Genomic DNA, 12,304 nt, shown 5'->3' with positions numbered 1-12,304 from the left:
ACAACTGGTACACTGTTGGCTTCACGTGTGGGCAGGAGCCAACACTGGGAGCCTTCTGGTACTGCTTTGTGCTCCTCAGTAAGCTCAAGCTCTGGCACCCTCCTCAGCATGGACTAAGGCCCACCTCCACCATCTGCCCAAGCAGGCAGCTCAGTAGTGTTGTAACAAACTGGGAATTGAGCTGGATGGGGGAGGATGAGGAGGATGGCTGATCTCATATTTCCACACCAGAGATTTGCCCCAGCCTCTGCATAGGTGTCCCATCACCACCCCATTGACAACCTCTCCTGCTCAGCCTTTGGGAAATGCTTCTCCCCCACCAGAGAGACTGCCCCTGCTCCACCACCCCTCCCTCACCGTGCCACTGTGGCCTGGGACCAGCACTCACACACTGTTGGCTTAGGAAACCCAAAGCCATCAAAGCCCATTAGGTAGCTCCCAGCTCTGCTGCCCAGTACCTCACACCAGCCAGACATTGAAGAACTGAGTCCCACCACACCTCAAGCATGCCAGACCTGCCACCTCTGGCTATTGGGATACCTCTCTTCAGTATGTGTAGAGAGGGCCTGTGCCTCCAGCTGCTCCAGCCATGGCTCCAAACATCCTCCCCTCTTCCTGGGCATCATTTGGCATGCTTTGGGAGACATTTTTTTTCATTTTGTTCACATCACTGGTGAGGAGGAGGAAAATACAGCTCTTCTGTTCTTCTACCCAGGCCTTCCTACTTTCTATTATTCCCCTAAGGGGCAAGGGAGAAAGCCCTGTTCCTCTGAGGGAGTAGGGTAGGTCCTGAAGAGTCTTTGGACCCTTCATCTTCATCAGGAAAGGGGCCAGCCAGCACTGGGGCCCCTTTGCAGTCCACTGGTGCAACCCACATATGTCCTGGGCCCTGCCAGGCTGTAGGAAGTGGTTCTTCTGGCAGGGAAAATCAGATGCTTCTCTGTAAATAACCTGCATTTTGACTGGAGAGAAAGAAAGGACAGGGTGGTCTGGCATGAAAATGTAAGAGGGGCAGCAGGCGCTGGATGGAGGGATCCTGCTGTGGTAGTAGCCCCATCCCAAGGGAGCTGGATGCTCCTGCATGCCCAGGGCACATCAGGGAGGGAGCAAAGAAGGAACAGTACTGATGGGGCACCCGGCAGAGATGCCCTGGTTGGCCCTCCCCAAAAACAAGTTGGGGCAAACTGAGTACACAGGGAAGCCAAGAAGGGGGCTTTGGAGCCCCTTTTGGGGCAGACACTCTACCTGCTTGGCCACCAAGACAGGGGAACATCTCGGCCATACCAGATCCATCTCTCGCCTGAAAAGCCAGCTTCCGCCCAACCGCAGAGAACGAAGCTAGAGCAAAGCAAAAGCCGAGTTACCCTTTGGTTTCTCCACCTGACCTAGCCTTAAAAACTCAATTTGAAAGCAGCATTAGGGAAGTAAGATATCGTTTATCAGGAGCGACAGATCCAATCTATAAATTAACATGCCCAGCCTCAGTCAGGAGGCAGAGATATCTATCAATTCCTCCCCAGCAGGCTGACACAGGCACACAAATTTGACCAATTCCCCAGGGCAGCATCCGGTCTCCAGCAAGTCTGAGGACCCAGAAGTGCTTGGGGGGGCAGAGCCAGTGACAGGGATTTTATATGACAGAGCCCTGGAGAAGAACCAAGCTCCCACCTCCACCTCACCCACACCCCACCCTGTCCTCTGTGACATGGGGACAAGAGGAGCCCGTAAAAATGGGGTTTTTGTCTCAGTCCAAGGGGATAGTATATTTTAAAATGCACTGTCAAGGCATTCAGTATAGGATGAGTTGCAAACTGGCTGCAGCCCATTAGGGAAAAGCTGAAAAGCTGGCTATTTTAACATACAGTTTGCCTGCACGCCCCCCCCCAAAAAAAAACAACACTAAAAAAAACCAACCATGGATTTGCTTTCTGCATAGCACCTACACAAACACAACTTTACGTATGCACATACTACTGCTGCTGTGCTCGGTAAATCTGGGGGTTTACGACCACTCACCTCCCAGCCCTGGTGCTTTGGTGATGCCTGGCATGACTCTGCTGTACACGACAAGCAAAGGAGGACATTAGCAACCCTATTACGAGGCGTTTGTTTCGATTAATCCTTTTTCTACATAAAACCAGAGGGGCTGGGCTAAATGGTGGAAATGGGTTCAATCAGGACCCCTGGCACGGCCTTGCTCACACCCCAGTCTGCACCAGCTGCTCCCTGTGAGGAGGAACAGCCAGCAGGGTGGCCAAGGAGACCACTCCCTCCCAGGGACACAATTATATGATCAGGGGGGTTCAGATGGTGCAGCCAGGGAGACTGTTAAAGGCCTCGTAAATAAGAGCCCATGTAGACAGCAGGTGCTGTGGGGCTTTATAGGCCTATAAAACACCCTGAGCTGCCACTGAGGCTGGAAGGGATGTGTAGGGAATCTAATTTCACAGGATTTAAAGCAGGTGAGAGAGATATAAATGTGTGTTTTTAATAGTAATTAATGCTGCCATTCAGAAGCACTTAAGCACTGGGTTCGGAGAGTTTCCAAGGGCTTGCCTCATAAATCACAGGCCACTACATGCCCGCCCTCCTCACGGGGAGCAGGGCTGCTGCTCCCCCGCCTGACTTGGCCGTGGCAGGGGGCCATTTCCAGCCCGACACAGAGCTCAGCGCTGCTGCTGCTGGGCTGCTCCCGAGCCATGGCAAGAAAAGCCATCCCCAGCTATCCCTCTGCACTGGGGGCCACCCTGTGATGGTCCCCCGGGGTTATCTTCTTTTCTTGAGGAGCCAATGGGACAAAGCAGCAGCTTCCTCAACCCTAGCTCACAGGCTGCCAGTTTTCACCCTGCCTTCTTGAGTCCTTTTGGCTGTGCAGGCTGTCAGGTCCCAGCCAGCTCCTTCTGCTCGGCACGAGTGGGGAGCAGAGGCTGCCACAGCCCACAGAGATGAGAAGGAGGGCGCACAGGAGACAGACAGAACCTGGCAGCGTGTATTATCTCTGCTGCTCTGTATGGTGCTGTGATTTCTAAGTTGGCACCGGGGGAATGAAGCCAGACCTTTGGGTCTGATTTCATACCATTCTTGGATGGTGACATAGACCAAGTGCTAAGCAGAGAAGCCCAGCTTGGGCAGCTGGAGATGCGCCCCATGCCTTAGCATCACCAGGCACCCCATAAAGTAACTGCAGAGCTCACAGCTTTTGCTGCGTGCTGTGCATCCACTCCTGCCTGCCACGGCTGCATGCAAGCAGGCAAAGGGGGACAGCAAGGCTAGGGCTTCTCTCCACCCCAGCCCTAGTCCAGCCTTGCCCCAATTCTGTCCACGTCTGCCCAGTTCTCCTCAGTCCAGCGCCAGCCTTGTCCCAGCCCTGCCTAGGAAGGCTCCAACCGTGTGCCAGCCCTGCCCTCTAGTGTCACTTCTGCCACAACCACACATTATAATACGGTTTATTCCCCCAGCACATCTGGTGCAGGTGTTCAGTCGGGTCTAAGGTGTGACTGTTTCAGGCAGAGCCTGACTTTCCTGGCAAGGGAACAGGGCAGGGGAAGGATCCAGGCTGAGAGGTTTGCCAGATGGTGATGTTGTAATTTGGGCGTGGTAGGAATTTGCTCCTGCCTTCACCTCCAGTGTCTGCCCATGGTCACAGCAGGTGCTTGCCATTTCCCCAGTCAAGGCAGAAGCCCTGAGGAAACCAGGAAAGAACAAGACAGCCAGGAGAAACCTTCATTAATTATTTCTTATGCACTATTCTCCCACCTATGTGCAGTCATATCGTCCAGGTTGGGATTAAACATGCCCTAGATGCAAAAAAGCCAGAGATGTGGCCAAGTTTATTAGCTGATGGGGTACCTGCACTACTTCCAGAAACAGCTCAGGTCTGAAAAAACCCAGAACTGCTCTGGCATGGCACAGAGCCCATGCAGAGGTCCAGCTGGACCTCACTGCCTCCATAAAGAGCCGAGTCAGTGTGATTGCTCCAGGGCCCTGGCACCAGACATGCAAAGGCTGAAGAACTTAGGTACTGCTGGGTTTGATCCAGTTACAGAGCTGGTCTGGATCCAGCTGGAGTTGGCCCCTTCTGGGCTGAGTTCCAGCAGACTGCGTGAATCTCCATGTCCTGGCGTCCAGGAAGGTGTCTGAACTGGGTGCAGCTGGATCCAAGCACTCTCCAGCTGGTGCCACCAAGCTGCTGGAGGATGGCACATGGAGCAGGCACCAAAGCATCTTTACAGCAGCTGCCTGGACCAACAAGGCTGGCACAGAACCAGAACCTATAAATCCACCTGGACTGAATCTGTTCCCATTTTGCACTGTCACCAGGCTGCCTCTGCAGTGGACTCCCCAGGTGCCCCATGTTTTTTCATTATGCTACTGCAGAGACATCTAATGTCCTGCACAACGGAGAGCTACAGCAGCATTATCCTGCCATGGACATTTCTCCTACGAACGAGGGAGAGTCTGGAAAAATGCTGCATCACAATGGGAAATGCTGGTGCTAGAAACAGGTGTTATTTGCGGATGATACTAAGAGATTTTCTATTCTCACATCCTGATTCATGTTTACTACCTAGCAGAGAGAGCTGTGATCCAACTGTTCTGACCTGATAAATCAGGCTTGGATTTTGTGTTGGCCTCCGTCTTCTGTATTAATTCTCAGCAAATACAAATAACGGTGTGACAGCTGAGATCTGTTGTTATCAGGCAATATCTGCAGTTCAAACTCGAAACCTTGAAGGCCCAAGCTAATCTTAATTTTGCTGAGGTACACAGGAAAACCAGAGGAATCACCAGTCGATCCAGCAAAGTAACAGTCCCGTCACAGATGAACCTTCCTGTTGGTGCCTGCTTGCATGCCATTGTGGGGCCACACTGACTGTATGTAGGCTGAGCATACACACACTCACCTAAGTACAGATGTACATACACTTACATATACATTAATATACACGTTTACATGTGCTAATTTATATAAAGCTAGACTGATGCCTAGACTCATTAGCCCCACACCTTATAAATGTCTGCATCAGGGAGGCTTATATTAACTGGAAACCAGATGCCCATACACATAAGGAACAATAAATCCTTAAATAAACTGGAATGACCTCACTGCTGGGCTGGTTACTTCCCATTACCCATCCCAGGTAATCGAACAAGCCCTTATTTCTAACCCCAAAGGGGTACTCCTGAAGACTCAAAAATATTAAAAAACAGTGGTGTTTTCTGCTGCCTCTTTTGCTGTTCTACATGACTTACAAAGGGAATATTCCCACACTAATACACTGGTCCATATGTGCAGGTTTCCTGTGTGGCCAGGAAATGCAATTTATGCTATCTCATCTCCAAGTGAGACACCTACAGGTGTTTGACCTACACCCCAAAGCCTACTGATATTTTATCAGCTCGGCTGCTGGTTATCAGCTTATTTGCATGCCTTCAAGTGGATCATATAATTTAAGGGGGGAGGGGAAAGTGCTCCTCATGGGAGTGCTGCCTGTCATATTTTAAAAGGTTTTCTGTTCACATAGGAAAAGACTAAATAAGATGCAGGAGTGCATGCAGGTATGTGTCCAGGCAGGTGTGTGTGCAGGCATGCCAGCATGCCAGCCACTGGCAGCACTGCAGGGATCTCACAGGACATGGTAACAAGGACACTACCAAGGCAACCAGATTTCCCAACATGAAGAAGCCATCAAAGCTGCTTATTTTCCAGTCTCAGACCTCTACTAGAGAAAAGTGTTTCTTTTGAAAGCACCCAGGGAACACGAAGTGGCACGATCCTAAACAGGAACTAATCCCGTGCTGGCTCTTCACAATACGTGTTATCATGTTAATATACAACCAGGCAGCAGGGCAGGTCTCATCTGCATAAGGAAGTGAACTGCTGCTGCTATAGCACAATAAACATGTTCTATAAGGAAGTTAAACATATTTATTTTCTTGAAAAACTAGGTTAAAAGGTAACTTCATATGCCTGTAAGCACTTGCTTGTAAAAAATTCAGCAAAGCTATAACAAGATCCAGCAGCTGAAATCTTGAACAAGGTGAAAAAGTGTACATTATTTATTGGGAAATAATCAGCCGTCAGAATAATATTGCTAACATCCAACTAAATTCAGTATCCCTGGAAATATTTTTAATCAAGATTGATTATTTTTTTTTTTTCCTAAAAGATTAGGTCTAATTCAAGCAGGAACTAATCCTGGGAAGCCCAAGCCTGGTGCTGTGCAGGAGACCAGGCTCCATTGTTGCAAAGGCTCCAGTTATCATTGTAACTTGTTCATTGTCACCTTTACTCTGAAATGTCTAAATCACCTACAATTCAAAACACTTTGCCTCAAAGCAGAGCATCCTTGTGTGGCAGATAGGCAGGTATGGCTATGGCAGAGTAACTCTGCTGATCAGTTTTTTCACCTAGCAAGATTTGATTCAAAGCATTTGTCAAAAACATTGCCATGCTGTAGACAAGCTCTGCCTAGGGAGATTGACCAGCACAACTATCACAGAACTACCTGATTATTTGAGAATAAATCACTTTTATTTTTGAATACACTGTCAACACCAGGGAGTTATATTGGCAGAGCTGAGAGAGCTATTCTGGTCAATTCTCCCATGCAGACGTGCCATACATGTGTGATAAGGCTGGAGAATAATCCCCCAGGAGAAGCAACAAACATTTTATTGATTAGGATATTCCAAACTTGTGTAGGACAAAGCAAACTTCAATCTGCTGATTGAACAGACTAGATGGGATTGTGGGTTGGTTTTTTTCCATCTCTAATTTCTGTGTCTAGTTAAGAGAAGACATTTTGAACAACACTAGCAAGAAGCAGGAGGGAGTGGGGGGAAAGATCTGTATCTGGCTCTGATTCTGCCAGAGGTGCTGTCACACTTGCAACACCAGTGGTAGGAGGTCACTTCCTTGAAACTCAAGACAAATGCTTGATGCTGAAGCCACAGGTATGTGTAACAGGCCACGGGGACCTCCAGCACCAACCCAGTGCCTCCAACCCCAGCTATTTGTTTTCTTTTTCTTACCTGACCAATGCCTTTTATGGGAGAAGCTCTTGGCCAGGCACTGGAAGGATGTGAAAGGGAAGGGACACAGGACAGGAAACCTGCAGTGAGTGAGTGCTCGCTGCATTCCTAGCAGCAGGGTCAAAGCATGGCTGAGCTAGAGGGAACACTGGTGGGTCATTTCCAGCACCCTGATAGCAGCTTTTCCTGCCTTGATGCCAGGCCCTCTTGACAGTCATGATCTTTGCTGTTACCACGGCAGGAGCTGCAGGCCTGTATCCACCGGCTCTCACCCCCCGTGTGTTCTCAGATAAACACCACAAACCACTGCAGCTCTCCTGGCTCACACCATGCATCACTGTGGGTCTCTTGGCTGCCTGTGCAGCAAGGGGGAGATCAGTGAGGTGAGGAGGCAAAAATGACTTGAGGTTGCAAGTGCTCTACCAGGTTAGAAAAGTACCTGATAACGCATCACAAGGTGCAGGGGTCACAGCTGGTGCTCAGCACACACCCAGAGTTCTCCAAGGGCACCTGGACAGTCCAGAGCAAGCATCCAGACACCAGCCTTCTCTGACCAGAGGGAACACGATTCCCACCAGCGCCCAGGTGCTGTTTTGTTTACAAGTGAGGGAATAAAAGGAAAGGCAACATATTTTAATAAACTAACTAAAGCAGCTCCGGGGAAAAAAATCAAGTGGAATTTCAGAGATTTGAGAAGAGTACATTATGCCTGAAACATTTTCCAGCCATATCAACTGGTCTAATGAAATACATCACTTCTCTACCCACAACCACTGCCACGCTTCTGTCCTTCACAATTACCAGAGCATGGCTGCTACAAGGACAATTAACTCCGGTGGCCTTGCCTCCCAAATCCCCTTAATTGTGCTCTCTGCGAATTGCTGGGCCACAGGACACTGCAGACAAGACATTTCACAGCAGTCTCAGCTGAAATAAGGAGTGTGGGATCTTACTGACCAATGTTTAACACTGAGCTCCCTGTTGTCTCCCCCACCACATAGAACGTGATATTAATTTTAATTTATTTTGTGTTGTTCAGCAGTTTGAATGCACAACATGGTGGAGTTTGGTATTGAAAAGGCTCCTTTGTTGCAAAACACCGCTAAGAGAAGGTAGGACCTTCTGGTATTTGAGCACGGGCAGATGGGTCTTTTATACCTGGAACGATGATTTGGCAGTGTGGGAGAACTGCTTTAGCATGAGAGTTTGTGTGCAGCTTACCCTGATACTCAGGCTGCCTTCAAAGCAGTTAGCTCCTGTATTGCTTGCGATGCAGCAGGGCTGTGTGGAGCTCAGCACTGGCTGCACACCAGCACTGCAGCAGTTAATGCCATGGGCAGCGACATTCTCCTCATTAGATCTCAAAGTTAATGCTGCAGAAGAGGAATAAGGCAGCCCACACTTCCCCATACTGTCCTTATGAGCCGTTTGCAGATGTCACCATGTCTATTTCCTTCAGGTTGTTTTATTTATCTCCGCAAAAACGAGGACTTTATTTCTGTAAGTAAGGCTTAGCCAGCAGAGCACAAGACCTCTGCTTTGTGGCGGGCTGCGGGCAAGATCTGCATCAGAAAATCACTGGAAGCAGAAGATCCAGATCCCAGCAGCACAACGAGCCAGCGGAGCCGGGGCTGCTCCCGAGCGGGGGCTGCTACCAGCCACCTTCCTGCGGCGCCCCCGCTGCCCGCAGCAAACACGGTGCCGCTCACCTGGCCCGGCTGCTCTTCACCCCTAACAACTCCCGCCGCGCCGCAGCACCTCACAACGGCTGCTGCCCACGCCACTCCCGCCTGGCTGCCCCGGGACACACGCTCCGCTGGCGGCTCCTCGCCCCCCTGGCCCGCCCGTGCTCACCCCCGCCCGCCGCGGCCGGGCCCGGGGCGGGGCGGGCCGGCCGGGCCCTCCCCCGACATGGCGGCGCGGCCGGCGGGCCCGGGAGGCGCGAGCGGCGCCCGCGGGGCGTGAATACAGGGCGGCGGGCGGGGCGCGCGGGGGAGCGGCGGGAGGCGGGAGGCGGGAGGCGGGAGGGAGGGGGGGAGGCCGCAGCGGGGCGGGCCGGCCGGCTGGCCCAGGGCCCGCGGGCTGGCCGAGGGCCCGCGCCCGCCATGACCGGGGCGCAGCTAAAGCGGACGAGGATCCTGCGGATGGCGCTGGGCGGAGGCTCCGCCGACCCGCTGCTGCTGCCGGCGGGGAGCGAGGGGGCCCGGCGGGCGCCCTTCCTGCTGCGGGCCCTGCGCATCGCCGTGGTGGTCTGCCTCTACTGGTTCACCTCCATCGCCATGGTCTTCCTCAACAAGTACCTGCTGGACAGCCCCTCGCTGCGCCTCGACGCCCCCATCTTCGTCACCTTCTTCCAGTGCGCCCTGACGGCTTCTCTCTGCATGGGCCTCAGCCTGGGGGCCGCCTGCGGGCCCCTCTGCTCCGGCCTGCCCGCCCTCCGCCTCGACCCCAAGGTGTCCCGCAGCGTCCTGCCCCTCTCTGCGGTCTTCATCGGCATGGTCACTTCCAACAACCTCTGCCTCAAGCACGTCGGCGTGGCCTTCTACAACGTGGGGCGCTCCCTCACCACTGTCTTCAACGTGCTGCTCTCCTACCTGCTCCTCAAGCAGACCACCTCCCTCTATGCTCTCCTGGCCTGCGGAGTCATCATAGGTGAGGGGGAGCGGGAGGGGGCTGCTCCCAGGGCACGGCCAGACCCGTAGCCTCAGAGAGCCAGAGGTGGGGTGTCATCCCTTGGGAAGCCATCCTCACCTGAGGTAGGGTAGCTCAGGGCTCATGCCTTGCCCTGGCTTGGACACCCTGCCTCACGTGTCTGGAACATGTAGATAACTCAGTAAGAAAGAAAGGAAGTTATTCTTACCAGGCCATGGCTTCCTTTTTCATTTCAGCACTAAAACCCCTGTACTTGTTAATTAAGTTTAACATGCCTTACCTGTTTGATTATTTTTTTTTTCCTTCCACAAAGGCCATACAGCAGCAGGTGGCTTTCTTCCTGTTCTCAAGTACTTGTTGATTATTGACTTTGGTAACAATAATGGTGTATGTCAGCACCAGTGGGACCATACAGGGGAGCCAGCCAGTTCAGACAGGCTAAATGCATGTGATGAAGGATTAGCTGATCAAGCCAAGCATAAAACACCACCAGAAGATCTGGTTGTGTGTTTAGAATATAGGGCAGGGCATTTACTGGCTTAACGGGAACTGCTTAGAAGTCTTTGACTCCAAAGGCATTGGTAATGCCAAAAGCTGCCTTCCACTGGAGGCCTGTTTAGATGCCAAGGGTGATGAACTGTTGACCTCAGTCTGGTTCCAGGTAGACAGGTGTTCATGTGGGTGCTTAGGCAAGTAGAGGGACTTGGATGAAAATAAGACAGGAGAATCTTTTCTCCCTAGAAGAAGTGAACAGGAACAAAACTCTTGTTTTTTTCACCCAAGTGGTGCAAGCAGTTGCCTTCAGCTAGTCTTATATTTGGAGATTGCCCAGGACTATGGCATCTGCCAGCCTTTGCAGGGTTTCCCTAAGACTGTCCCACTGTGGCCATCCCCTTTTGCTGTGGGAATGCTGCCCTGTAGCAGCATAGTTGAGCATCCTCTGTGACTTGCTGCAAAGTCTGTGCATTCAACCCCTTGTTTTCCTGTCTGTGCACTGAACCCATTTGTATTTGGGTTTAGTTTAAAGCACGTTAGCCACTTTGCGGGCAGTTTCTGAGACAGCCTCCAACATGAAGCAGCTAAGGGAGAGGCCATGCAGTGCTCCTTGCTGTAGTTAGTCTGCCCTTTCATGTTTTGCTTATGAGTGGGATGGGGAGAGGTCTCCCTCTCTGCCCTGCAGACATAAGGCCTGCAATGCTTGTTCTGGAGGTGATTAAAGAGTGTGTTAACCATCAGATAAATTTAACATGGTGGAGATACTGCACTGTTTCTAACTTGAGATCTTTTTTTTTTTTTATGAAGCTTCTTAAAACTGCGTCCATGTGTTTACTATCTTTCCATCTTCTTTTCTGACCTGTCTTTCCTGTTAATAATGCAGCAAATTACTGCCTTTTCCATTAAAAAAAAAAAACAAAACAAAACTCATCTCCTCTGGCTCTTTGGAATGATAGTTTCTAAACTCACACTGCCTGCTCAGTGTGGGAATTGGTCCTCTGAGATTGAATGATAGCACAGTAAATTAACCGCACTCCCAAAATAAATCTTGCCTGGACAGTAGTCGTGACACTTTGGGGGTTCACTTAATAGAAAGGGGAAGTTGTTAAGCCTGTCTCTGCTTGTGGTTGTTCAGTATAAGGTAAATGATTAATTGCTGGCTGTATATTTTGAGTTCTTTAACAGCTGTTCAGATGATGCCTGATTTGTTTGGTTGCAGGTGGCTTCTGGCTGGGTGTTGACCAGGAAGGAGCAGAAGGCACACTGTCGTGGACAGGTATATTCTTTGGGATCTTAGCAAGCCTGTGTGTCTCGCTCAATGCCATCTACACAAAGAAGGTGCTGCCTGTGGTGGATGGTAGCATCTGGCGCCTGACCTTCTACAACAACGTCAATGCTTGTGTCCTGTTCTTCCCCCTCATGCTGCTGCTGGGCGAGTTCCGCACCCTCTACCACTTCGACAAGCTGGGGAGCCCCAGTTTTTGGGGCATGATGACCCTGGGGGGAGTGTTTGGCTTTGCCATTGGGTATGTGACTGGACTTCAGATTAAGTTCACTAGCCCGCTTACCCACAATGTGTCTGGGACTGCCAAGGCCTGTGCCCAAACAGTGCTGGCTGTTATCTACTTTGAGGAAACAAAGAGCCTCTTGTGGTGGACAAGTAACTTGATGGTTCTGGGAGGCTCCTTTGCCTACACGTGGGTGAAAGGGCTGGAGATGAGAAAGGTGCAAGAGGATCCTAATGTCAAAAATAGTGAAAGAAATGAGACTGGTGTGTGAGCAGCTCCTGCACCTCCATATCTGTGCACAGGGAGTTAACCTTTGGTACTCCTTTCTTCCTGGGGAGAAAAAGAGCAAGAAGCAGGAAGAAAGTCACCTGCAAAGTGAATGGGGAGCTGTGTCAGGAACAAGAGCCAAAGACCTGAGGGGATCATATTTTATCAACGGGATCTCACCCTGTATTGGAGTTGGGGGGAGCATGTGTTGTAGAGAGCAATCAGGTTTTTTGTGATTGCTTTTTAAAATGATAAAATGGATGTTTCTATTGTACTACTCTGAGCAATTTGTGTCTCTGGGGGGGTGAGCTCATAGCAGATAAAGACTGGGATGGGAGCTTTGTGTA

General features: G+C 50.9%; 1 protein-coding gene across 1 annotated transcript; it reads left to right on the top strand.

Annotated features, from left to right (window-relative positions):
* Positions 1-9,086: 9,086 nt before the first annotated feature.
* On the top strand, positions 9,087-12,231 carry SLC35C1 (solute carrier family 35 member C1). The gene is made up of 2 exons (XM_051622282.1): positions 9,087-9,687; positions 11,402-12,231. Exons 1-2 carry the CDS (start codon positions 9,141-9,143, stop codon positions 11,959-11,961), a joined length of 1,107 nt encoding a protein of 368 aa, XP_051478242.1. The 5' UTR covers positions 9,087-9,140; the 3' UTR covers positions 11,962-12,231.
* The last annotated feature ends 73 nt before the right edge of the window (positions 12,232-12,304 follow it).

Source organism: Apus apus, chromosome 5, assembly GCF_020740795.1.
Source record: "Apus apus isolate bApuApu2 chromosome 5, bApuApu2.pri.cur, whole genome shotgun sequence".
Taxonomy (NCBI): Eukaryota; Metazoa; Chordata; class Aves; order Apodiformes; family Apodidae; genus Apus; species Apus apus.
Note: the sequence above shows the minus strand (reverse complement) of the source record. Positions and strands in the feature narration are given on the sequence as shown.